This window comes from Rhinatrema bivittatum, chromosome 9 (assembly GCF_901001135.1).
Source record: "Rhinatrema bivittatum chromosome 9, aRhiBiv1.1, whole genome shotgun sequence".
NCBI lineage: Eukaryota > Metazoa > Chordata > Amphibia > Gymnophiona > Rhinatrematidae > Rhinatrema > Rhinatrema bivittatum.
In genome coordinates, this window is record NC_042623.1 from 25,722,786 (window position 1) to 25,747,671 (window position 24,886).

The 24,886-nt window shown below is 45.0% G+C and overlaps 1 protein-coding gene across 5 annotated transcripts in view; it reads right to left on the bottom strand.

Moving 5' to 3' along the window:
• Positions 1–5,233: 5,233 nt before the first annotated feature.
• AHCYL2 (adenosylhomocysteinase like 2) overlaps positions 5,234–24,886 on the bottom strand; it is a 310,856-nt gene continuing 291,203 nt past the window's right edge. For 3 of the 5 annotated variants that reach the window (XM_029616489.1, XM_029616494.1, XM_029616492.1), the window contains 3 exons: positions 15,538–15,616; positions 15,054–15,174; positions 5,235–7,462 (listed from right to left, as the gene is read on the bottom strand). In XM_029616489.1, the coding sequence (XP_029472349.1) occupies positions 7,456–7,462; positions 15,054–15,174; positions 15,538–15,616 (207 nt within the window). In that variant the 3' untranslated portion in view covers positions 5,235–7,455. Of the gene's footprint in view, positions 7,463–15,053; positions 15,175–15,537; positions 15,617–24,886 lie in introns of all 5 variants that reach the window. The other 2 variants (XM_029616493.1, XM_029616490.1) reach the window with 2 other exon arrangements.

Below are 24,886 nucleotides of genomic sequence, written 5' to 3' on the forward strand. Positions count from 1 at the left end.
ACAAAAAATGTTTTTCAGGGTATCTACATAAAATTCTAAATTAGTGAAAAAAAAATATACACCAAAGTTTATAAATTATAAATACCTAAAAACAGAAGCCCTAACTATGTACAACTCGGAAGTATTTGAATGAATTCTCTCCTCTTGGGCAGACATATTTAAGTCTCATGCATCAGATGTTAGTCACGTGTAACTGAAGGCCGCAGCAAACTGATTAGAAGCAAAGCATACATTTAAAAATAAATCACATCTTTTCAACTATGTTTAATCATTTTCTTTTAAAATCTATTATAGATTTGTAGGCGTGCTGAGATGACTACCTCCCGATTCTTCATATGTGACTGCACACTGTATTCGGAGGGTGTGAAGTTGCAGAAAGGGAGTACTTCTGAATACCGAAAGGGTGCCAGAACTACTGGAAATCTGCAGCTTCTGCTATTCCAGGAGTCCCTACAATTCTCCGACAGTCAATGCAATTTTTCTTTTTTTTTTGGCAGGTTAACAGAAGAAGATTTCAGTCTTTAAGAGGAAAAAAATACAAGGAAAATCTGCTAGAAATTGGACTAAACAAGAGCTGACAGTTTTCCAGTGGCTCTGGAGCCATTATTAATCCTGACAAAAGGCACTGGCCACGGAGATGCCAGCTAATGATGGCACACTTGATTAAGGAACAGAACTGCAAAGTTTTAAATAGATTTTGCAGGGTTCTTTTTATTCCTCCAATTGGTGATATAATAAAGTCCATACATTCTTAATAAGAATAAGCTTTAAATGCCTTGGCTTGTTTGAGTCACTTAACTGCTTGGTTCTCCTCGTAAAAGAAAACGTATGAGACATCCCCATTGGGGGTGGAGGGGGGTGTGTGTGTCAGAAACCAGTCTGTTTTCAAGGTAACCAAACTAAATGAATATCCTGCTGCTTTATCCTGAAAACCAGACTGGCTTGCATCCCTTGAAGACCAGGGACTCAACACTGCACACAGCAGAAGTCTTCTCCTCACTCCTGAAACCCTCTCACAGGGAAATTCCTGCTGCAGTGGACCTGCTTCCCTCCAATACATTTGAATGGAGGAGACCCCTGCCTTAATGAATAATAGCTGGGGAAGCATTTGTCAATTACACGGTGGCTTTATGCCTATACCATCGTTGCTTCACAAATACACAAAACACGATTCACAGCGACATGATAGAGTGATAGAAATGCTTATGAAAGAGCTTCATTTGATAAAGCACAGAGCCAATATATTTTTCCTATATTCCTGACAAATAAGAGGTGAGAAACCTCTTCTATTCTGAGATTTTTCATGAAAAATAGGCATTTACTAAAAGATCTATATTTAAGCACCAAAAATTTCATTTTTAGGTAATTGTTAGCAGTTAAACAAGATCTTTAAGATTTGCTTTCTTCTGATTTATATTCAGTTCCTGAGGAGATATTTAGTGTTTAAAAAATCTGAAAGCACCTGCTACTTAGATACATAAATGTCCATATGGTTAAGGAAAAGAAGAAACCTTACCCAGGCATTACTCATACAGCATTAGTAGCTGAAGCATTGAGATTTATTATGGCCATAAAAAGGTGCTACAAAATAAAATGAAAAAAAAAAAAATAAGGAGGATACTTAGGAATATCAACAAGAAAGGGAATCAACACTATCAGAAGCAGGCAAGTTGCTATTTTGAGGAAGCTGCCTAGTACTGCTGCTTTAAAAGACACCAGACGTTAAAATGAAAAAGCCAACATTACATCATTAAGAGGGTGATTCCTCTGTTTAAGCTGACTTGGGGAGTCCCAGTATTTAACCTGATGGAGCTCCAGCTATAGCAACTTGATACGACCCGTGCAATTGTCCTTGACAATAGCCAGAGGTTTTGTATTTTATTTCATCTCTCTGCAGCCAAATACCAGTGATAATGTGGCAGTGTGTAAAGTCACACTGTAGGACAGCCAGGGAAAGAAATCCGAGCGAGAGACAGCAGGAACGCCTGTATCAATGATTCCTACACAAAATATTCTTGCTGCAAACATCTGGGCTAACTAAAAACAGGGACTGAATTTATGCTACTCAACAGAGTGTGGGCTGGGTGGACGGAAAGCCTTTAAAATGGCAGGTACCTGTAGCAATAGTACTAAGCCCCAGGGTTAGTACGGGAGAGCACTCGGACATTGCACCTTTTCATCTTCCTTATTACATGCCCGATGTAATAAACAGTGAGTAAAAATGTCACACTCTCTTTACTCATGTGGTAAAAACTGAGTAAACTCCCAATGCAGTAAAAGCTAATGGTATGCAAATACATTGGGAGTTAAAAAAAAAAAAAAAGCACGCTAACCTAAAAACGTGCACCCAAAACATGCATAATGCAAATAAAAACTAAAAAGGTGTACTAGGCAGACACATTATTAAAAAGTGCAGATCTCTGAGGAAGGAAATTATTAGCACACAAGTCTCGTTATGTAAACTATGTAAGTCCCACCATCTCCCCGTCAGGCTGCTGTGCTCCTGCCTGGGCAACAGTTAAATGATGGCAGATAAACACCAGGTCTTAAGCAAATCCAGAGACGCTTGAGGCAACATTGTACATCCGGGCTTCTCAAACGCCTCAGACGATAGATAGCTCTCTAGGTCCCTGCAGCTTGGGACTGGTGAGCCAGCATGCACTCACAGGCCTTGAGTGGCACTGCCCGTGCATGAGTTTCTGCAGTAAAAGAAGCCCTGCATAAGGAGGGCTTGGGGTTCCCGCAGGACCTGTGGGCCTGCATCGTTTCCTAAGCTCTTTTCTGACTTATCACTAATGCTGTTGCCACTTGTCATCACTATTTTGCAGCCTTTGCCATCATGTTGCTGAAGTGTAGTCCTGCATTGTGAATGGTCTGCATACGCTTGCCAATTTGTCGGGTATTTGACTTAAGTGCGCTTAGACTCCTGAGGAAGAGATTACGCGAAATGCTGCGGTGTCGGGCTAGTCTTGATTTTTGTTGACAAATCTCATCTTTCACCCAAATGTGGGAGAACTACATTTATTTATTTATTTATTTAAAACCTTTTTTATACCGGTATTAGTAGATACATCATACTGGTTTACATCAAAACCGAGGTGGAAATTACATCAAACGGTACAGGGGATGGGGCTACATAGAACAATGATGAGAAATCCATTAAGATAAATGTAATAATGGATTTATAACTGCAGATATGACCAATAGGCAAGCAATTTCAGGAGAACACTGTTGTGAGTCCTCCGTTCATGAAATGATTGTGAAACAAGTATAGAATATGGGACTATTGTTTTTTATTTTCATAAAAAAGAAGTCTGGGATTTTTGATTGCCTGATCTGATGATTATAACAATGTGAGCACATAAGCGGACATAAGACAAAGAAGTGATTACTGCAGTCCATGTGACAGTATATGAAGGTTCATTAAGTCAACACTTTGATATACATTAGTTTTACGTGGTGGTCTCGTCTATCCTAACACCATTATTCTTTTGCTGTTTTGAAGTGAGATTTTGGTATTCTGGTTTCTCAACCTCTGTGGTTCATTTTTATAGCTTGTAGAGATCACTGTAAATCTTAGGACCAGTCTCACGGGGAGGAAAAGGCTGACTGTGCATGGAGACTGTCATGGCTTCTCTCCCCTCACCCACCACCGAACCTATCAAAAGGAAAATGTTGCCCCTGTCATCAGCTTGTCATCCATCTTTGGCCCAGAGCCCAGTCTGAGGGATGGGCTGTGAAGGCAGGGATTGGCTGTGGAGGGTGAGCGCGGAATGAAAGAACATCGACTGGGGGATATAAGAGGAGATGGGGCAAGGGAGGGAGCAGATGGTGAGGGTGTGAGAGAAGAGTTGGAGAGGAGTGAGGAGGGAATGGGATAATGATCAACTGGGAGTTGTTAGACAGGCTGGGGGATTCCAAAAGGTCAGAAGGTGGTGAGAGAGAGAGGCGTGGGAGGCTGTAAGAGGGGAGGAGGTAAAGTGATGGGATCATATGGCTTGTGGTAAGGGTGCGAGTGGAATGATTGCTGGAAGGGGACCGCACCTCTGCAAACTTGTTTTGTTTGTCCTCGGAGGTCATGGGAGTCATACTGGCTGAAGGTTTGGGAAACCCTGTTGTACGTAAGTGAGCACTGCACGATGACGACAACTGTGCTTCCACAAAGAGCTTGCATACAGACAGCTGCGCATCCAATACTGTGGGGGTTCAGTCCCTGTCCCGATCCTCCACTGCTTAGTCCATTTTCTGTGAGGCTTGGAAGTTTAACCCCTGGGTCACAGGTGGAGTAAAGATAAGTCGTGTTTCTGGGGCCAGTGTTAAGTGTACGGTATTGTGCAAGATCCCCGCATCTAGGAGCTCCAACCTTTGCATCGTGCTGTCAGTACCACAAACTAACACTACCCCCAGAAATGTGAGGTTACTTTCCCTGTGACCCAGAAGTTAAACTTCTACCACTAACAGGAATTAAGCCTTCATTAACACAGGATTTACATGAAAAGCACTGATTTGTGGGCTAAAATCCTTATGAAACTGTGGAGAAAGTTACACACATAAAAATGTCTGCACAAACAGGAATAAACGTGCGCTCATCCTAAGGTACGTTATTAGATCAGGCTCTGTGTGAGGACAACGAAAAAAAGTTTACCTCAGTAGCACCAAGGATTTCAGGGTCAATCTCATAGGTATAATAGGTCTGGTTTTGTGGGGGGGGGGAGGGCTAGGGAGGAGGACGGGAGGCCAACTCAGCACTAATCAAGGGTGTCTGTTGGGGGAGGGGTCACGGCTCCTAAACTTTGCCTCTGGCCTGCTCAATCTCTGGACAAATTCTAGTACAGAAACTCCAAAGTGAAGAAGAGAAAACGTTGATGGGTTCCTGTTTCAGTATTAAGGAGTTATAAGGTGGGGAAGGCAGAGGGGTGAACTCCTTAATACTGAAACAGGAACCCATCAACTTTTTCTCTTCTTCAGACTGGAGTTTCTGTACTAGAATTTGTCCAGAGATTGAGCAGGCCAGAGGCAAAGTTTAGGAGCGGTGACCCCTCCCCCAACAGACACCCTTGATTAGTGCTGAGTTGGCCTCCCGTCCTCCTCCTTACCACTGTGACCTCCCTAGCCCTCCCCCCCCCAAAAAAAAAAAAAACCACAGACAAACTATGCCTATGAGATTGACCCTGAAATCCTTGGTGCTATTGAGGTAAACAGAGTTATCTTGAAAACCCAACTGGCTGGTGAGGGAGGGGTGGGGTTTGAGCCCCCCCCCCCCCCCCCAGGTTAGGAGACTATCCTAATCCTGCCAAAGAAGAGATTTTTGTATCTTATTTCCATATGGGTACCTACATTTAAAAGCAACTATTGGGTATTATTTTAGGATGAAGGGAACTATGGATGGTCATCCACAAATAATCTGCATTGCTGTTTCATACTGGATGCAAGACACAGAGCACACATAGCAGCAATTAATGCAAGGGAAGGGCGGGGGAGAGGGAGAAACTCAACCAGGAGAGGGCCCCACAATACCGCACAGTCTGAAGAAATCTGCTATTCTGATTGCATTGTTCACACACTGATAAATGCAGAAAAACACTGCAGGTTTGCTGAGAAAACCCCCCCAGAGTAGGCTATTCATTCAGTGGTGCCTTCCTCCAGCGCCACACTACACATTTAAACAATAGTTACAGGGCCTTGTAACTAAATTCAGAAGGAGCCTTAAACTGTAAGACAAAGCCCAGAACTAAATGATAAACGAGAAATCCCATAATTCAGTAATTGGGGATGTCTAGGGTTTGGGTTTTGTTTTTAACCTTTGCTAGGTTTCACTTCTCATGTCAGAGGATCTCTATGCACCAAAATATTTGGTGCACATCGGACTTGGAAGTTGCCTATTTGCCACTGTCCTATGAGAGTTAACTCATCTGGCTCTTAGTCTCCATCCAGTACTGTGCACTATTGGACGGCGGTGCTCAAACCCGTGTGTTGCTCACACCCATGACAGCTTCACTGTGGGGGAAATCTTCAAATAGCCCTGCATAGCCGCAAACCGCGAGGGCTCCTAATGAACATACTTTAGGCAAATGTTGAAAGAGAACTTGCCTGCGTGATTTCTCTGGAAAGTAGCGAACCTGGTGATGTGCAAGGGACAAAGCAGCCAAATACTCTGCACCTGTTACTTGTGTGGGCAGCTGAGCAGGGGTACAAATAGTGTAGGTACCTTCCAAAATCAAATATATATGCAGTTTTCCCTTCCCCAACCTAAACACACCCCGGGACACGGCTAAGGAATCCCACAGGTTCCTTCAATTAGTACAGGAAGGCAATTTTCAGACAGGTCAGCGTTCTGGGGAAAAGGCTTTCAAAACTGCCCTCTGTCTGGGGACATGGACAGGAAACCCAGCTGGAAATTCAGAAGCTTATGTAACCAAGAGAGAGCTAGAGTTATGCTATAAAGGATACAAGCAAGTCACATACCTATTCTTTGCAAACTGAAATACAGGAATAATACTAATAAAAAGCTCCCGAGCCACCACGGCAATGGAACTGGCTTGTGTGCAATCATTTCCTCGTGTGGGGGCGGCCTTTACACTCTAAATCCGAAGTCCCCGAATACGCGACCACGCGAGTGAGCAGACGGGCCGAACATGGCAGGATCTGTGCGGGTGTCACAGTGGGCCACTCTGAATACGGCATGAAATGTGCAGCGTGCACCAGCCACAAGTCCATTCCTGCAGGGGGCAGCACGAGGGGATGGAAGGAAAGCGGATTTCAGGGTTAAGGAAAGCTTCCTATCATCTGGCTTAGCAGCAGCGCTTCCACCCCTTACTAACACGAACTTAGTGTTTTAGGAATAAAGTCAGTCCAATCCTGTCAGCAGAGCTGGAAGCAAGTGGGCGTGTGCTGATTTCACTTCAAAGACCATGAGAAAAATATTTAAGACTCGAGCCTAATGTTAAAATTAATTCATTGTGCCAGTGCCTTGCATTAAAAAAAAAAAAAAAGACTTCTAATACAGTACAAATGACCGCCATGTATCTCTCCCTCCAACAAACATTACAAAAATACAAGGAAGCCGCAGCCCTACAAGCCCCCAGTCTCACACTGTATTCGCCTCCCATCCCCCCAGCATTATACTAAGTCTTTACAGTGAGAACAGATGACTTGAAGCAGACAGACAATTGCAGCAAATTAGTTTGGACAACTTCCCCTTCCCCTCTCAGTTTCATGGCAGTTAAAAACAAAACAAACCAAACACACCACTGGCAGAGGCTACGTGGACCGTAATGCTAGGGATTTTGCTGTTTTTTTTAATAAATAAATAATCTAAACACGCTGTCTGCTGTGCGAACAAGTCCAGCGGTAAAATGGGGCGTCTTGTGCCGCATTGCCCGGCAGTACGGGAACCTGGGAAGGGCCTGGTTTTCTTTATCCTCCGACTTGTCTTCATTTAGTGTTACAAAGAAATTAATACCTAGGTAGAAAAAGAAGAAACGTATGAGAAGGATCTGTAATGGCCTTTAGGATTCCTAAGGGGTGTAAGGTATTATTCGACAGACCCAAGAGGAGGCCAGGTTGCGGGGGGGTAGCTTGTTCTCAACACTTTTTTCTGGCAAACAGGGCACGCAATCAAATTGAAACTGAGCCAATGGCTTCAGAGGACAAAAGTGAATGGTCGTGCAGCTTAGTATATATAGGAAGGCCGGTGAAAGTGTAATATTATTGTGTCTTTTTTAAATTACTTCAAAAGATACAAATGGTGCATTTTTCCTGTAAGACTGTAGGCAGTTTCAAGTGCTGACCAATTTGAACAGTTAAGCTGGATTTAAAAAAAAACAACAAAAATCCTTCCTTTGTTCCAGATGTTTTAAACTTGACCTTTAGTTTTTCTGATGAATTTTGTACATTTTTTCAGTAGAGCATTACGTCACGTTAACATTTTTGAAACAGGAAGTCTGACATTCACTTTTGTCCTTGGAAGACATTTGCTGGGTTTCAATTTGTGAGCCCTCTGGGGACAGAGAAATACCTACAGTACTGAACGCAATCCGCTTTGAACTGCCAAAGAAGTGGAATGTAAATGAAATGAACTAAGTTAGCCAGATAAAATTATCGGTTAACTTTAAGATAGTTGGTTATATTCAATGGCACAAATGCACCGCTGAATATCTTGCCAAAGTTAGCCAGATAAAATTATCTGATAACTCTGCAAGCTGCCCAGTGGCTGAATTTTACTCCATCAAATTTTAAAGAACCTAGCTAAAATCACCTATGTTTTAATGCCGTTCCTAAATTTCTCACAAAATACCAAGGGCGTAATTTTCTGACTCTCCACTTTGGGACAAACTTTAAGGGTACTTTTCACCCTCAGATTTTGAACCAAGTTTCAAAGAGGAAGTTTGCATGTACTCTCCCTCCAAAATGCACCCTGGGTACTATGTAAGAAACACACATGGAGAGACTTGAAAATGCAATCATTTTCTGATCCCAACCAAAACAGGCCCCCTGGAGATGCCTCCACTAAATGCAGCCCAGTGTCCATGCACTTTCAGTCAGCCAGCCAGCTCACAAGTGTAATTAATTTGAAAATTCTCATCTCAGGGCTAATAATTTTCAAAAGATGTAACTAGTTGAGTATTAAGACAGTTACATCTTTGCTTTTACAAATTCCACTTCCACCCCGTTGCCATTGCCAGCTAAATGTAGTCCCTAAATTCACACGATGGGCAAAGTTAGCCAGTCAAAGAGGAGCAGTTCCAGGGGTGGGTTTATGAGTTAGGTCTGGCTGGGCAACTCTGGTCATACAAATGGCAGGCCTAAATCGAGCTGGTCACATTTGGACTGGCTGAATGTAGGCTATTTTTCAGCTTCTCATCTTTGCACCTCAGCAGTTTTTGAAAATTTGACCCACAAGCTAATTTAGCCACAAGTGGTGATTTTAATATACTATTCCGGTGCATTTTGGAATATCTGGAATAATGTGAATAGCTCAGATCAGTAGTGGTTCTTTGTAAAAGTTCCCTGCACGTCTAGCACTCCACAGGAGGCAACAGAAAGACACCCAGAGTAGTAAGGAAACATTTCTTACCTGCTAATTTTCTTTCCATTAGTCCTGCTACACCAGTCCAGACATTACAAGTGGGTTATTTCCCCCTACCAGCAGAAGGAGGCAGACAACACTGTTTTCCTGTGCGACATCATAGCCACTACCATAGGAGGAGGTGCTAGCAGTAGGAATCCAGGATCCTTCTGGCAAAGCTTCAGATCAGTTCCCCTGTACATGAAACACCAACCGCTGATAACTGATTCAACCATGAAAGAAGGAGAAGGAAAGGAACACCACAAAGGCAAAAACCCACTGGGAGCAGAAGGCTCAACTCAACCTTCAGCTGTAACCCAACCAAAACAGCCTGACAGTTACACAGCCGTGCTTCCCAGGTGGGTCCTGGACTGATGTAGTTAGTAGATAATACAAAGTGCTCTAACCACTAAACACTACTCCTCCACTCCTAGTATCTTTTATCCAGTGAGCCAAAGTAGTCTTAGAGGCCTCCTCCCCTTTAAAGGGAACTCCAAATAGGACAAACAAATTGTCTGACCTGAGGAATTCATTAGGGACCTCTAAGTAGCACAAAACCATTCTACGCACGGTACTCCCGAGAAAACGCTGCAAGGGAAATCACTTTATTTACCTGAAAAGCAGAATTGAACTTAGGAAGAAACCAATGGCACATAAGAACATAAGAAATTGCTATGCTGGGTCAGACCAAGGGTCCATCAAGCCCAGCATCCTGTTTCCAACAGAGGCCAACCAGGCCACAAGAACCTGGCAATTATCCAAACACTGACTGGAAAGTGACCCCACCCGAGGAAATTAACAAAAAAAGGGTCTTGGCAAGACAAGGCTAGCAATTCTGAGACCTGCCGTGTGGAACAACTGTCAGCCATGAGTTTCACAGGCTCAAAGGGAGCCTCTGTAAGAGCCTTCAACACTAAATTCAGATCCCACAGGGGAATGATGGAAGGTCGCATTCTCTCTATGCCTCTCAAGAAGCGGGGCATATCCACGTGAACTGCCAGGAGACTCCCCCGAGCAGACCCCTACAGCAAGCAATAGCGGCCACCTGCACCTTCAAGGAATTCAAGGCAAGACCTTTAACAAAACCACCTTGAAGGAAAGCCAGAATACAGAGAACCTCTGCACACTAAGGAGACTCCGATCTGGAACCGCAAAACTGCTCAAACAGCCACTAGACACATCTATACGCCAAGGACATGGACCACTTATGGGACTCAAAAGTGTGAAAATCACCTCAGGGAATTCCCTTTCTTCTGAAACTGCTTCCAATTAAGCGCCAGGCCGTAAGACAAAACAGAGCTGGATCTTCCATAACCACAGGCCTTTGAACCAAAAGTTCCCACCTTGGCAGTCAAAAGGGCCAGTCTACTTGCAACCAGATGATGTCTGCATACTATAGTCAATGAGACAAATCCGGTACCACCAGAATGACCCAGCTGATTTCCAATTCTACTCTTCAGAGCAGCCTGCCTATGAGAGTCCACGGAGGAAAGGCATACAGAAGGACACCCTCTGGCCAGGGTTGAACTAAGGCATCTATGCCCATCGATCCCTTCTCTCAGTGCGAACTGAAAAACTAATTTACCTTTGCATTCCTTTGAGCTGCCATCAGATCCACCTGTGACAAATTTGGTGAAATGCATCCTAACAACTCCCATTCTCTGGGATCCAATTGACAAAATAGCCTAAATGTTCTCCTGACCAGCTATGTGCACAGGTTACATTCAACAGCTCATAGGTCAGCCCTGTGAACCTCCCCAGGGCTACCAATGCAAAATGGAACAGGAACGCCGCCATTCTCACAGCTAGCGGTTGTGCGTCCAACCCATTAAACGCTATTGTTCCCATGGATGGAGCAGCGATGCAGCACCAGTGGATGACGTCAGGCTCTCTGAGCCATTTAAAACTCCCTGCTGCCCTGGATCATCCCTTTAGCAACAGGTCTCCTGGAGTTCTTCGGGCTTCAGTATGTGTGGGCTTGTTCTTACCTTGTTCCCGTGTTCCTGTTCTCGTTCTTGTGTTCCAGTTTTCCTGTCTCCTTGCCTTTTTGTCTTTTCTTGCTTGAGTCTTTGTCTTGTCCTCCTTGGCTTGTCTTCTCAGATTCTGTCCTCTGCTTGGACTTAGACCCTTCTGGATTGCTGCCTGGACCTGACCTTGTCTGTTGCCTGCCCTGCCCTTTGTCTGGCTTTAGACTCTGCTCCTTGGATTGCACTAGGGATCCACTTAAGTCCGGCCGGCCACCAGACCCCAAGGGCTCAACCTGCAGGGGAGGTGGTTGGTATAAGTGAAGCTCCGGTTGGACCCGTCTCAGGGTCATCTGCCAGTTATCAATATGGGCCTAGTGGGCTTACTCGTTGGGCCGCAACAACCACACCACAGCATCAAGGGTCCACTGTTACAGAGGGCGTTACACACTGCCAAAAGTAACTGCAAGTTCTTCTCCGCCCATGGGAACAGGAGCGAGGTTTTCAACAAAACCCCCTGACTCAGGGTTCCCCCTTACCAATTCACATATGCCACTACTGTGGCATTGTCTGAGAGGACCCAAATGCCCTCCCCCTGAATCAGAGGGAGAAAATTAAGGAGGGCCAACCGAATGGCTCTGGTTTCAGCCTATTGATGGACCAAGAGGCTTCCATAGGGGATCACTTGCCCTGAGCCATCTGCTCCCAACAATGAGCTCCCAAATCCAAGAGGCTCGTGTCTGTTGTCACTAACACCCAGGATGGTGTAAGACAGACTGACTCCCTGAAGGAGGTGTGCTGGGTCCATCCACCAGGCATGTGATGTTCAAACCCACAGACACAGCAGAAGTTTCGCTCCGTAGTCCTGGGACTCTGGAGACTATTTGGACAGAAGAGACCCTTGCAGCAGATGCATATATATGTGTGCTGGCCCACAGAACCAGATCCAGAGCCATTACCATCAAGCCAAGCACCTGCAAATAGTTGAGGGAACTGACTGCCCCAGAAAGCTCAAGACCTGCTATAGCGCATCTAGCAGACCCACTCGTCCGCGAGGAACACCTGACCCACCTGAGTGTTGAATCTTGCCCCTATGTAACTCTAAGGACTGCATGGGCTAAAGGTAACTTTTGGCAAAAATTGATCATCTGGCTCAAATTTTTTAAGATCTGCACCAGCTGCTGGGTCACCCGCAACGCCTCCTCATACGATGGTGCGATATTAATCAGTTGTTGAGGCAGGGGTGTGCCATAATTCCCTCGTGCTGGCGATACCATGAACCTAACCCTGGTAAACAACAGTGGTGTGGTCGTGAGATCAAAAGGCAAGGCTCAGAACTGAAATTGTTCCTGCAGCACCCATTTTATTTTTTTTCCGCTGATCCAAAACACAGAAAATAGCAAGAAACTTATCCCAAGGTTATACTTCTTTCTACCAGGACAGGAGTATGTGTAATGGCAGCCAAGTTAGAACATCTAGCTAAAGCTTCTGGAATAAATATTGATCTGCTGCCTGAGAAAACAGACCACCTTATAAAGGGTCCTCACAACTCTGAGACTGTGCCTCATGGACTCCCATCCCAAGCACCAATTATCACGATGAAAAGCCTGTGCGGATATACGCGTCACCGTAAGAAAGGGTTCCCAACCAGATCGTCACCTTAGCATCCACTATTCCAAACAGAGACTGCACCTGACCAGCCAAGGCCTTACTAAGAGCCTCATAAAAAAGGGGGCAAATCCTGTAGGGCAGGGGTCAGGAACCTATGGCTCGGGAGCCAGATATGGCTCTTTTGATGGCTGCATCTGGCTCACAGACAAATCTTTAATAAAGTAAAAATCTAACAAAATCCCCCACCCTCCTGACGCCCCCCAAGACCTCCAAAATTAATTTACTACAACCCCCACCCTCCTGACCCCCCCAAGACCTGTCAAAAGTCCCTGGTGGTCCAGCGGGGGTCCGGGAGCGATGTCCTGGACTTGGGCTGTCGGCTGCCAGTAGTCAAAATGGCGCCGACGGCCCTTTGCCCTCACTATGTCACTGGGGTCGACCAATGGCAGCAGTAGCCCCTGTGACATAGTAAGGGCAAAGGGCCGTCAGCTGCCAGTAATCAAAATGGCGTTGAAGGCCCTTTGCCCTTACTATGTCACAGGGGCTACCGCCGCCATTGGTCGACCCCAGTGACATAGTGAGGGCAAAGGGCCGTCGGCGCCATTTTGACTACTGACAGCCCAAGTCCAGGAGATCGCTCCTGGACCACCAGGGACATTTGGCAGGTCTTGGGGGAGTCAGGAGGGTGGGGCGTTGTAGTTAGTATGGCTCTCACGGAATTACATTTTAAAATATGTGGCGTTCATGGCTCTCTCAGCCAAAAAGGTTCCCGACCCCTGCTGTAGGAGAAACATCTGACGGAATCAGGCTGAACCCCAGTCTCCACCCGTGCCAGCTCTGGGCCAGGGAAACCAGTTTGTTTGTGTGTGGGGTTTTTTTTTTTTTTTAAATTGGGAAGTTGAATGCATGGCTAAGGTCAGGGAGTGAATCCTAGCTAACGAAGACCACCCCCCCTCCCCCCCATCTGGCCACTAGTCTCTGAAACTTTACAAATGCTGGCTGGAAGATAAGGAGTTCCACACAAACTGCTAAAAAGAAACTCCTCAAAAACTGCGGCATTCCAGGGAACAAGAGCTGGAGGGAGCCTGCACGGTTCCCTTGCGGAACACTGCTGGAGTCCAGCCTTTCCTCACTACTCTTAATAATTTACGGGAAACCCGCTAGAGCGCTAACTTGTGTCTCAATTCGCACTTCTCTCCCCAGAGCGCTACGGCCCCCACTGATACTCAGTTCTCAATGTTCTACCTCGGAGCTCAGCCTGATGTCTCTCTCCTTCAAGTCTCAAAATGGGGGTCAGGGGGCGGGGAGAGAGAATGTGGAAAGGGGAGGCCAGAACCATCTCTGGACCCAGGCACTTCTACTGGGGTTTTTTTTTCTAAATATATAGAAGTCCTCCCCCTGGGACTGGGAGCTGAAGCAGAGGGCTTGCTCTGCTGGTCGAAGCCAGTGGCGTGGCCCTAGTCTGCTGGGCCTACCAACTCCGCAGTACCGAAAAAGCTGTGCAGAATGGTAGCAAGCGTGGCCGCAAAATCCGTGTCCGGCAGCAGCCCCCGTGTGACAGCATGCTAAACGTAAGGCTCCCCTCTCCCCGGCCACACGCAGGGCTCCACAGGCCTCGCAACGCATCGCCGCTGCAAGGGAGAGAAGAAGAGAGTACATGTGGAGGGAGGGAGGGAGGGAGAATAACAACAGATAAGGCACAGAGATGGAGCAGGGTAAACTGGTCTAAGGGAGGAAGACGAAGGGAAGAAACCCCTGGTTTTTGTTTATTCACGCTCCCCAGTTCAGGCTCAACCAGGGACCCTGACAGGGAGCAAAACAAAGGCTCGTGCTTCTGGCCGCAACCAGTGGCTTGGCCCAGGGTCCTGACCCCAGATCCACCAGTTCCATCCTACCATCTACTGGAGGCAGAAAATACTGGATTCCTGCTGCTAGCACCTCTTATGTCACACAGGAAAACAGCATTGACTACCTCCATCCGGAGACAATTCTTACCACAGTAGCCACTGAACTTGCAGTACTCAGTTATCCTAGTTTAGGGAATACCACAGTAACTAAAGTGCTTTAAAACCACTCGTTACATTTCCACACACTTTTAGTGACCTGACTCCGATAGAAGGGGAGCAGCTCTTTTCCTGCAGCTTTTCTTTTATTTCCATTTAATTCCGTAAGCCAAGTTAAGAGCCTCGTAGAGCTCTGTGATGTCGTAAGCGTTGCTCTAAGGGGGATCAGGCAGGAGAAGGACCTTTGCCAGAAGAATTGTTACACAAAAACCTTCAGTAACTAAGAAAACTGGAAACAAACGTCTAGTATTAGATTTCTTAACATTGGCATGGCCATCACAGTACACTGCTGCAGGCAGCACCCCTGGAGACACGCCGACGCGCCCCTGAACTGCAGCCACCACTAACCTGTAGTAGTTTGGTTTGAAAGGTCCATTCTTATTCAATCCCAGATATTTCGCTTGCTCATCTGAGAGTTCTGTCAGGTGTGCATCGAAGGTCGGGAGATGAAGGCTTGCAACGTATTCATCTGAAATGAAGTCAAGGGTAAGAGACCGGCTTTGTCTAAAACTGTCTCCCTCTCCCATCTAATCATGCATGCACACCAGCTCAAAAACTTCAGTGGAGCTCTTTTCTTCTCTTGGGGACGAAGGTAGCATTCAAAGCACAGATCTAGAAGTCTTAAGAATTCCTGTGATGCAAGTTCATGTTGTTACTCTGCCAGGTCAATTCACCTTTGCCTCATAATACAGGCATTATATTAGCCTTCCTGAAACCCACCACATCTTCTAACATCGTTCAGCCACAGGTCATGTCCTAGGCTACTTCTATAGCATTACTGAGTTGGACTTTTCTAGAGATGGCACCAGAGAGCTTAGATGCATCCTCTTACCCATTTTCTTAGGCAGCAGGTACACATCTTGCTTGTAACGTCCCTCAGGGGCATTGTAGAGCTCTATTAATGCCAGAGCCTGCACAAATAAAACAAAAAGCAGGATAAGGCTTATAATACATCAAACATCCCAGACTCCCAGTCACATCCTGACAAAGTATCAGGTCTGAACAAGTTAAACATATTAAACTCTGGAATTTGTTGCCAGAGGATGTGGTTAGTGCAATTAGCATAGCTGGGTTTAAAAAAGGATTGGATAAGTTCTTGGAAGAGAAGTCCATTACCTGCTATTAAGTTCACTTAAACATGGGATAGACTTAGTTTTTGGGTACTTGCCAGGTTCTTATGGCCTGGATTGGCCACTGTTGGAAACAGGATGCGGGGCTTGATGGACCCCTGGTCTGACCCAGTATGGCATGTTCTTATCCTGTAATCTGTCAATTACAACACACACCAAGCTGGAAAGAAAACGTCTCCTTTTACAACAGCCCTCACATGTACCCTGCTGGAGGAGGCTGCCTCCCATAACCGCCAGCCACTTAGTATGGGATTGTCCTCTTGTTTGAGCCTGTGTGAAGGTCTGAAGCTCACTGAAAAATCCAGTGCCACAGGCTATTTTTCTAACTGGAGAACCTGCAATGTGAATGTCCAATCTTCTGGGTTTAAAGCAGGGACCTCTATCACTGATCCAAGGCAGCTGAGCTAGTAGGAGAACCCAGTCTACTTTAGCTAGGTTGTTCATCTCCCTCCCCCTTACAGCCCATCTTCTCCCTGTTCATCATATTCTCATTCAAGAGTCACAGTGCTCAATCTAATATTCCCTTCATCTCATCTCCCTATATTCAGAGCACATGCTACAGTCAACACTTATATCCAAAACTATAGATCGTAACTCCGACAGGAGTCACTTCCAAATACTGAATGCAGTAGGGGTTATCCCCAGCTACTGCAGCAGCACTTCCAGGCTGTCGAGAACTGGGCCCAGGCCATTGATCTGGCTCCAATGGCAGCCTGTGAGCTGCTCTGACTGAACATCTGAAAGTTCAAGCAGGTCGTGTTCAGAAAACGTACAGGGTCCTGGCTGAAAATGTTGCTGTAGCTTGTACCTCTTGCACAGAAGAAAGATGTGCACCCATAAAGACTGAATCAACTGATCAGGCTGGTCAACTCTTTCCTAGCACAACTTCTATGCATAGATTATGTCCTAGTAACAAAGGTTTGAATCAAACCCATACAGTTTGTGACCCACAGGATCTCCAATGCACCTGTTGCAGCAACAGCAGAAGTATAACCAAGTTGTGTTACTTTCTTGATCTGAATGTCCTGGGAGTCTGACAGCACACACAGCTCTGCTTCTGACAGGACTTACCATGAGGAATGTAGGCCAGGGTCCCCAACCATTTTTATGCCACAGTACACCTAGCATGAGATTCACTTTGTCACTGCCCTTCCCACCCCCTGGAATCACATCATCCCTTCCCTTACCTCCCATCCCCAGGGCATCACCACCATCCCTTCCCTCCCTCAACACCTGCTCCTTTGGGATCATTTTCATAGGGCGAGCAGTGCGCCTTACACCTGCTGCTGCCTCCTCATCTGCTAGCTTCTTGCTACAATCGGAACTGCACGGGCTCTCGGTGTTTTGCGAGACCAGCTAACTCCGCTCACTTCTGATTTCAGCAGGAAGAGGTGGTGGCAGCAGGTAAGGAACGCAGCTCGGTGACTCCTCCTGTTGGCGGAAGGCCATGTGCAGTGGACAGGGGGGAGACAGAGGAAGAGGGGAAGGTCCTATCAGAAATTTGTTCCAGTGATCTCTGCCCGGGTGGGGGGGGGAAGGAGCAAAATTTCACAGCCCAACAGATTCCCTCACGACGTATGCCAGTTGAGAACCTCTGCTCTATTCCCAGGGACCCTGGCACTGATCTCCCAACTTTCTCACCATTACATTTTACAATACTGATTGCAAAACAGGTAGGCAAAAAAATTAAAAATATATAAGGCTTGCTGTAACACCTCTGCTTGTTAAATAAAAGCGTTATAAAGGATAAATACTGCAAGGTTGAGGATTTTAGATTAGAGACATCTGCAAGGTCTGATCTGTATATCATTTTAAAATGTCTGAGTAACGAAAGGAAATGGCACCCCACACATTTATTATGTGTTTTAGGAAGTATATAAAATGGTTTCTCCATGGCATTTCTTGCATTCTTTGGCTCTGGCTTGCTCTTATACCATCTGTGGCCAGCGTTACTTTTGGAGATTTGCTGCCTGTGATGGTATTTCATGCACTCGGAAATCTGTTACAGCATTTACTTATATTGATCTCCTGCCTTTTCACTGGTAGTTACATTCAGGGGCAGTAGGTACCTCCTGTGCATCGATAACTCTGAAATATGTCTATGATAGAAACTTTTAAATACCTCAGAGATATCAATACATTAGAGATGGGTCTCTTTCAATGGAAAAAGGAATCTAGAATGAGGGATCATGGTATGAGGGTGAAAGGGGGTAGACTCAGGAGTAATCTTAGGAAATATTTCTTTCCAGAGAGGGTGGTGGATACATAGAATGGCCTCCCAGTGGAGGTGGTGGAGATAGGAACAGTATCTGAATTCAAGAACACATCCGACAAGCACAGGAGATGTTTGAGAGAATGAGTTGTGTTGCTGGGAAGACTACATGGGCCATCATGTTTCTATGTAATCTGAGGCAATGGAAAGTGAAGTGACTTGCCCAAGGTGACAAGGAGCGTCAGCAGGATATGAATCCTGGCTTCCCTGGTTCACAGTCTGTGGCACTAACCACTAAGCTACTCCTCCACTCAATGCTACTCTGCTTTGCACACTACTCCCACCCATCTCTATACCAAATTAGTCTCCTGTACACACTGCCTGATATTCATGTGGCCTTCCTCCAGTATTATGATCCACAGAAACGTAGAAATGATGGCAGAAAAGGACCAAATGGTCCATCTAGTCTGCCCAGCAAGCTCATGGTAGTATCTGCTGTGCCATGTAGGTTACCCCATGCTTATCAGTTTCCCATACCGTAAATATCAGGGCCCTCGTTGATTGCTACTTGAATCCAATTCCCCGTTATGCCTTGCTGTTGAAGCAGAGAGCAATGATAGAGTAGCATTCAATGTGTCAGGCTTATTGGTTAAGGGTAGTAACCACTGTACCAGCAAGTTACCCCCATGTACTCTTCTCTTCATTTCCATCCTCTAACCTTTAAGGATCCACAGTGCTTATCCCATGCCCCTTTGAAATCTTTCACTGTTTTTGCCTTCACCACCTTCTCAGAAGGGCATTCCAGGCATCCACCACCCTCTCCCTGAAGAAATATTTCCTGACATTGGGTCTGAGTCGTCCTCCCTGGAGTTTCATTTTGTAACCCCTAATTCTACTGATTTCAAACGAAAAGGTTTGTTGAATGTCCATCATCAAAACCTTTCAGGTATCTGAAGGTCTGTATCATATCTCCCCTGCACCTCCTCTCTTCCAGGTATACATATTCAGATCCTTCAGCATCTCCTCACAGGCCTTCTCATACAGACCCCACACCATTTTGGTTGCTCTTCTCTGGACCGCCTCCACCCTCTCTGTCTCTCGAGATATGGACTCCAGAACTGAACACAGTACTCCAAGTGAGGCCTCACCAAGGACCAAGGGCATTATCACTTCCTTTTTCTTACTGGTTATTCCTCTCTGTATGCAACCCAGAATTCTTCTGGCTTTAGCTATCGCCTTGTCACACTGCTTTGCCATCTTCAGATTTCCAGACATTATTACCCCAAAATCCCTCTCTTGGGCTGTGCACATCAATTTTTCACCCCATCGCATACGGCTCTTCTGGATTACCGCATCCCAGATGCATGACCTGCACTTCTTGGCACTGAATCCCAGCTGCCAAATCTTCGACCACACTTTCTTACATTCTCTCTCTACTCCTTCAAGCATGTCTGCTCTATTGCAGATCTTAATATCATCCACAAGTAGGCAAATTTTACCTTCTATCCTTTTCCACAATAATTGTTCACAAAGAAATTGAACAGAACCGGTCCCAAAACTGAACCCCTTGCCACTTTAACACTGCTTTCTCTTCAAAGTAGGTTCCATTTACCATCACACGCTGTCTCCTATCTGTCAACCTCTTTGTAATCCAGGCCACCACCTTGGCACTCACTCCCAAACTTCTCATTTTATTCACACCCCTCCTGTGTGGGACCATAATCGAAAGCTTTGTTGAAATCCAAGTAGATCACATCGAGTTCTCTTCCTCAATCCAATTCTCTAATCACCCATTCAAAAAAGTCAGACAGGACCTTCACCTAGTGAATCCATGCTGCCTCGGGTCCAGCAACCCACCAATGCTTCATGGGTGTCTGACGCTGAATCTACAGTAATTATGCCCACTCTCTACATTATCAGTTTTTGAGAAAACAAGGTACATGGGGATCTAAAACAGGTAAGGATTTTCTCTTGTGCTCTGCAGTTTGAGAGACTTTCCCTTTAAAGCAGCTTTACTATCTAGGCCAGTTATTCTCAGCCAGGGGTACATGCACCCCTGGGGGTACCTGGAAGCCTGACAAGGGATACACAGCAAGTCTAGCACTGCTGTATGAGAGAGGACACCTGCCACTGCCAAAAGGAAGAGCCACACTCATCACTCCTGATTCATAGCCAACATTAATCTGACCTGGATCAGCAGCAAAGCTGCCACCACTAGCATGAAGAGAAAGAGGCAGCTTGGGGCAGAACTAAAGCAGAGGCAGCAGGCACTTCAGGGGACAGGGAAAGTACTGTGTTTCCTGTCCAGGCAGCTGCTGCCACTCTCTCGTCTTCCTATCGCATGGGCTTCTTAATTATACATGAAGCCTGAGGAAGAGGCGGCAGCTGCAGGAACATGATACAAAGTGATTTCACTGTCCATATTGTCATCTGCTGCATTTCCCGAGTCCTGCTACTCCCCAGTTAGTATGGGAGAGAGAGGAAAATTGAGAATATGGAGGAATGAAAGGTGAGCACAGCTAAGATGAGATATGGGAGCTGGAGAGAAAAAACACAGTAGTCGGGACAGAAAACAAGATGGGGAAAGACGAGGGACATGAAAAGCTGAGAAGTGGGGGGAGCCAGCTGGAATACTGGTGTGAGTTTGGAGGCAGCGTATGATGGGGAGTATCTAGAGAAAATGAGATGGAGAAGGGTGAAGACAGGAAGAGTGAGATGGAGAGCAGGAGATGAGAGGGAGATGTCAAAAGGTGGAAGAGGCAGAGAAGTGGAAGGGAGAGAAATAGGGAGTTTAAAGGTAAGAATAAGATGGGAAAGACTAAAGCATTTGTAATGAAAGGATAGAGATGGCTGGAGAAGAGAGAGAAAGGAGATTAAAGAAAGATGAATGAAGAAAAGGAGACAAGTGTGAAAAGAAGAACCAGGGAATGAATTTAGATGAAATGAAAGCACAGAATAAAGGGGGGGAAAAAGTCTTAAACTACCCAAGGTAGAGGAAAACAACACACAGGGAGGGCAATTTCCAAAAGCCATTTACCCTAGTTAAAGATTGTTTGACAATCAAGCAGCCATCCCTGTGAGAAGCAGACATGTTGTTTTCACAACTTGAGATGGGTGGATTTATGTAAAAGATTTCTATCCCACTCCATCCACAGCCTTGGGCAGGTAACACAGCATTCACATTTAAAACAAGCAACAGAAGATAAAATCAACACAATACACAAGGAAGCATAGGGATTACAACAATCGTACACCTTTAGTGGAAAAAGAAGGTAGAAGTCTCTGCGGGCACTTTTTCCATAGGCAGTTTTCTAAGTGAAAGTATGTGTGCTCTCACTTTGAAAATGGATGCAAAATCCGTGGGTAAAAAGGTACTGTGGAATTTGCAACAAGTGAAAATCACTCTTTATATCCTGTTTTGGTACAGCACTATAACTTCCTGAAGTACTATTCTGTTATCTATGCGTAATTTATTTGTACTTTTTATTATTGTGTCATTGAAAAATAGCACCGCTCTATTCGTGCTCTATTTTCTGCAAGTAGGTATGTCTAAAATACAAAAAAACCACAAAATTCCCAAATTAGTATATGATGTATGTGGAGAGAAGTGAGGTGGGCAGGGCAGCATCCACTGCTAATATTCCTCCTCTCATCTCTCTGAAGCAAGCAATATAAACTTGAACCATTTGGGCAACCCTTCCCCAATCCATTCCTTCCTAGAGTTTCAAACTGGCACCAATTTGTTGGAAAGAGAAAGCATCCTACAAAATGTGTCTCTCAGCTAACTCGGCACCACAGTTCTGTGGCACCATCCTCCCTTCTTCGACACTTGCTTTAAATTAAGCAATGTCTGTATGTATGCTGCTTGTTTAGCAGTTAATAGCCAATTGAAACAGTCCCAAATATCATAAAATACAAAAGGTGAAAAAAAAAAAAAAGACCATGAGGCCCCCAAGTAAAGGCAACTTATTCACTTTGGGAAACGTTCCCTACACGAGAACAGGCAGCGAGGAAAAAAAAGCCACCAACAAAAGTCCCTGTGCAACACGGTTAATGTGGGTCAGACTGCACATGCTCAGATGAGCAAGCTAAAAACTTCTCAAAGCTGTTAAGTAATCTTCCTGCATCAGGCTCTGGTGAATGACGTCACCTACGTGTGAGAGCTTAGCATCCTGCTTGCCCTCTTGAGAACAAGCCCATTTCTTGCCTTATTCCTCCCTCTGAGTCCTACTCATCTAAATATATTTTATTTCTTACATTTCTGCAATTATTGGAATAAAAAATAAGAAAAAAAATTCTCTTTCCTAATAGTTTCCTTTCCTTGAGTCCAGCCAGACCAATCCAGATGCATGGGTTATGCCTACCAACCAGCAGATGGCGACGAAGACTAACAAATTTGCTGATGTCTCTCCTTGAAGGACTCCCATGCTGACTTCAGTTTCCCAGTATATTCTGCAAAAACTAAGACAAAAATTGTTTAACAAACTCTCCTTCCCTCCTAACCAGGGGACTTCCAGGATTAAATGGCTTGAATAAACATAATCAGAAAAATAGAAAATCCAACATAGCCTACCTCTAAGTAAAAATAACTTTACTAGCAGAAATTTTCATTTGGCAGAAAACTGAGGGTTCTGGACTGGTCTGGCTAGACTTGAAAGGAAATTATCAGATCAGAATTAATTTCTCCTTCCTCTTCATCCAAACAGCTAGACCAGCCTGATGCATGGGTGGTACCCAAGCTATTTCTCTAATAGGCGGGATACTGCCAAATCTGCTCTAATAACTCAGACAAAAGATGTCTTCTCCCTGGATCCATTCATCTGGCCTGATATGCTTGAAAAAGGAAGGTAGGGAAGATCAGGTTGCCGCCACTGTATAAATCTTCACAGGCAAAAAACAACCTAAGCTCCTCCCAAGAAACTACCTGTGGTCTAGTAGAGTGAGCCTTTATCTGTTTAGGCAACACAAGGCCCTTATCTACATACAGGATGTAATTGGAACAGCCTAACGTGCCAATGTGGCATAACTTTCAACGTCTTTCCTAAGTACCCCCTATAGTACTACTGGATGATCAAACCTTTTAAAACCGTTCATGATCTTTAAGTAATGCAGGAAAATGCTGCTCCCAACCCACCGATAAAACAGAGGATATTCTTTTCCGCATGATTCCCTATAGAAAGAAGGAACACATACCACTTGGTAAAAAAGATCAGCAGAAACCATTTGGGGAAGAAAGAAGCAACTGAACGAATATCCATATATGCTTCAGAAATCAATATGGACTCCCTTCATAAAGGCACCTGAAACACCTTCCTGAATACATTGCTACCAAGAAAAATAGTCTAAAGAGTTTAACATAAAAACTCCTTCAAGGGCTGAAAAAGGAGGGCATTGTGAGCAATACCTGGTTCAAACTCTAAGAAGGAACCAGTTCATTCTGATAGTTTCCTTAAGACTTAAGAAATGATGGAATGGAAAATACAGGAATCAACTCATAACATCCTACAAAACATGCAATTATCACTAACTGCCATTTCCGTGCATTCAGTGCAAGCCTATCTTTAGGCCTTATTGCAAAGAACTGCAACACATGGTAATGAAGATTTTCTCACTGAAAACTCTCATTTTGCACACCTATCTTCAAACATGCACCACTCTTTTCCATATGCCAAGGAAGGAGAATGCATCTTAGAATACAAAAGAGTCAATCTCTTCCCGCAAATATCTTTTGCCCATCAATAAAGATTTCTCCAGATACAAGCCATAAGACAAACTGTGCTGAATCCTCTTGTTCTACTGGCCCCTAGAACAATAAATCCATGAACTGAGGAAATGGAGTGGATTTATAGTCCAACATCCTGACTAAATCTACACACTAATGATGCTGCAGCAGACAGAGTTATCAGAATAACCAGACCTAAATGGCTGAATCTTATCTGACACTGCTCACTAGATGATATGAGAACTCACAGCACAGACCATTCAATGGCCAAGTTGGAACCAATGTTCTCTTTCAGTTCCTCTGCTGAAAAGCTCTCTACTTTTCTGCTCCTGCTGGATGTCATCAAAACCAATACCGGCGCTCCCTAGTGGTCTGCAACCTGTGAAAAACAAGTTTGTGACAGACTTCATTCCCCGGAATCTGAGCCACTTCAACAATTTCCATTCTGGCTTTATGCAGTGAGACTGCTCACACATGCTTCTCTGTACATACCAAACTGGGAACAGCCTCTGCTCACACAAGAGCACTATAGCCCCCCCCCCCCCAAACTTCGGGAATCACACATACCACTGCTGTTGCATTGTCTGTCTGATAAAGGACTGACTGCCATAGTCTGTAAAAAAAATAAATAAACTGGAACAGCACCAACCAAACTGCTCAGGTCTCCAATCTGTTGATGAATCACCGAACTTCCATTGATGCCCACATTCCCTGAGCTACTAGACCCTGAAAATGAGCTCCCCAGTCATGAAGACTGGTGTCCACAGACAGTGTAATCCCAGAGGGTGATTCCAGATCTACTTCTCTCTCTCATGGGAGTCCTCACCCAAGGAACTAAATTCACTACCATTGTCCTGAAGCCTATCAGCTGACAATTACCTCACCTTGTTTGCCAAAAAAAAAAAAGGCTCGCACTTGACTAAATTTCTGAATCTATTGAATAGGCAACTCTACTTGACCTCTCCTCATTTCAAAAATGAACACCCAAGTATCCCAGGAATGGAGAAGGCTGCCACTTGCTCTCAGCAGCAAATAAACTACACTGGCTGTGGTTGTCTTGATCTCTTGCACCAACTTTTTGTGAATCACTACTGTCCAGATAAGGATGAATCAGAAA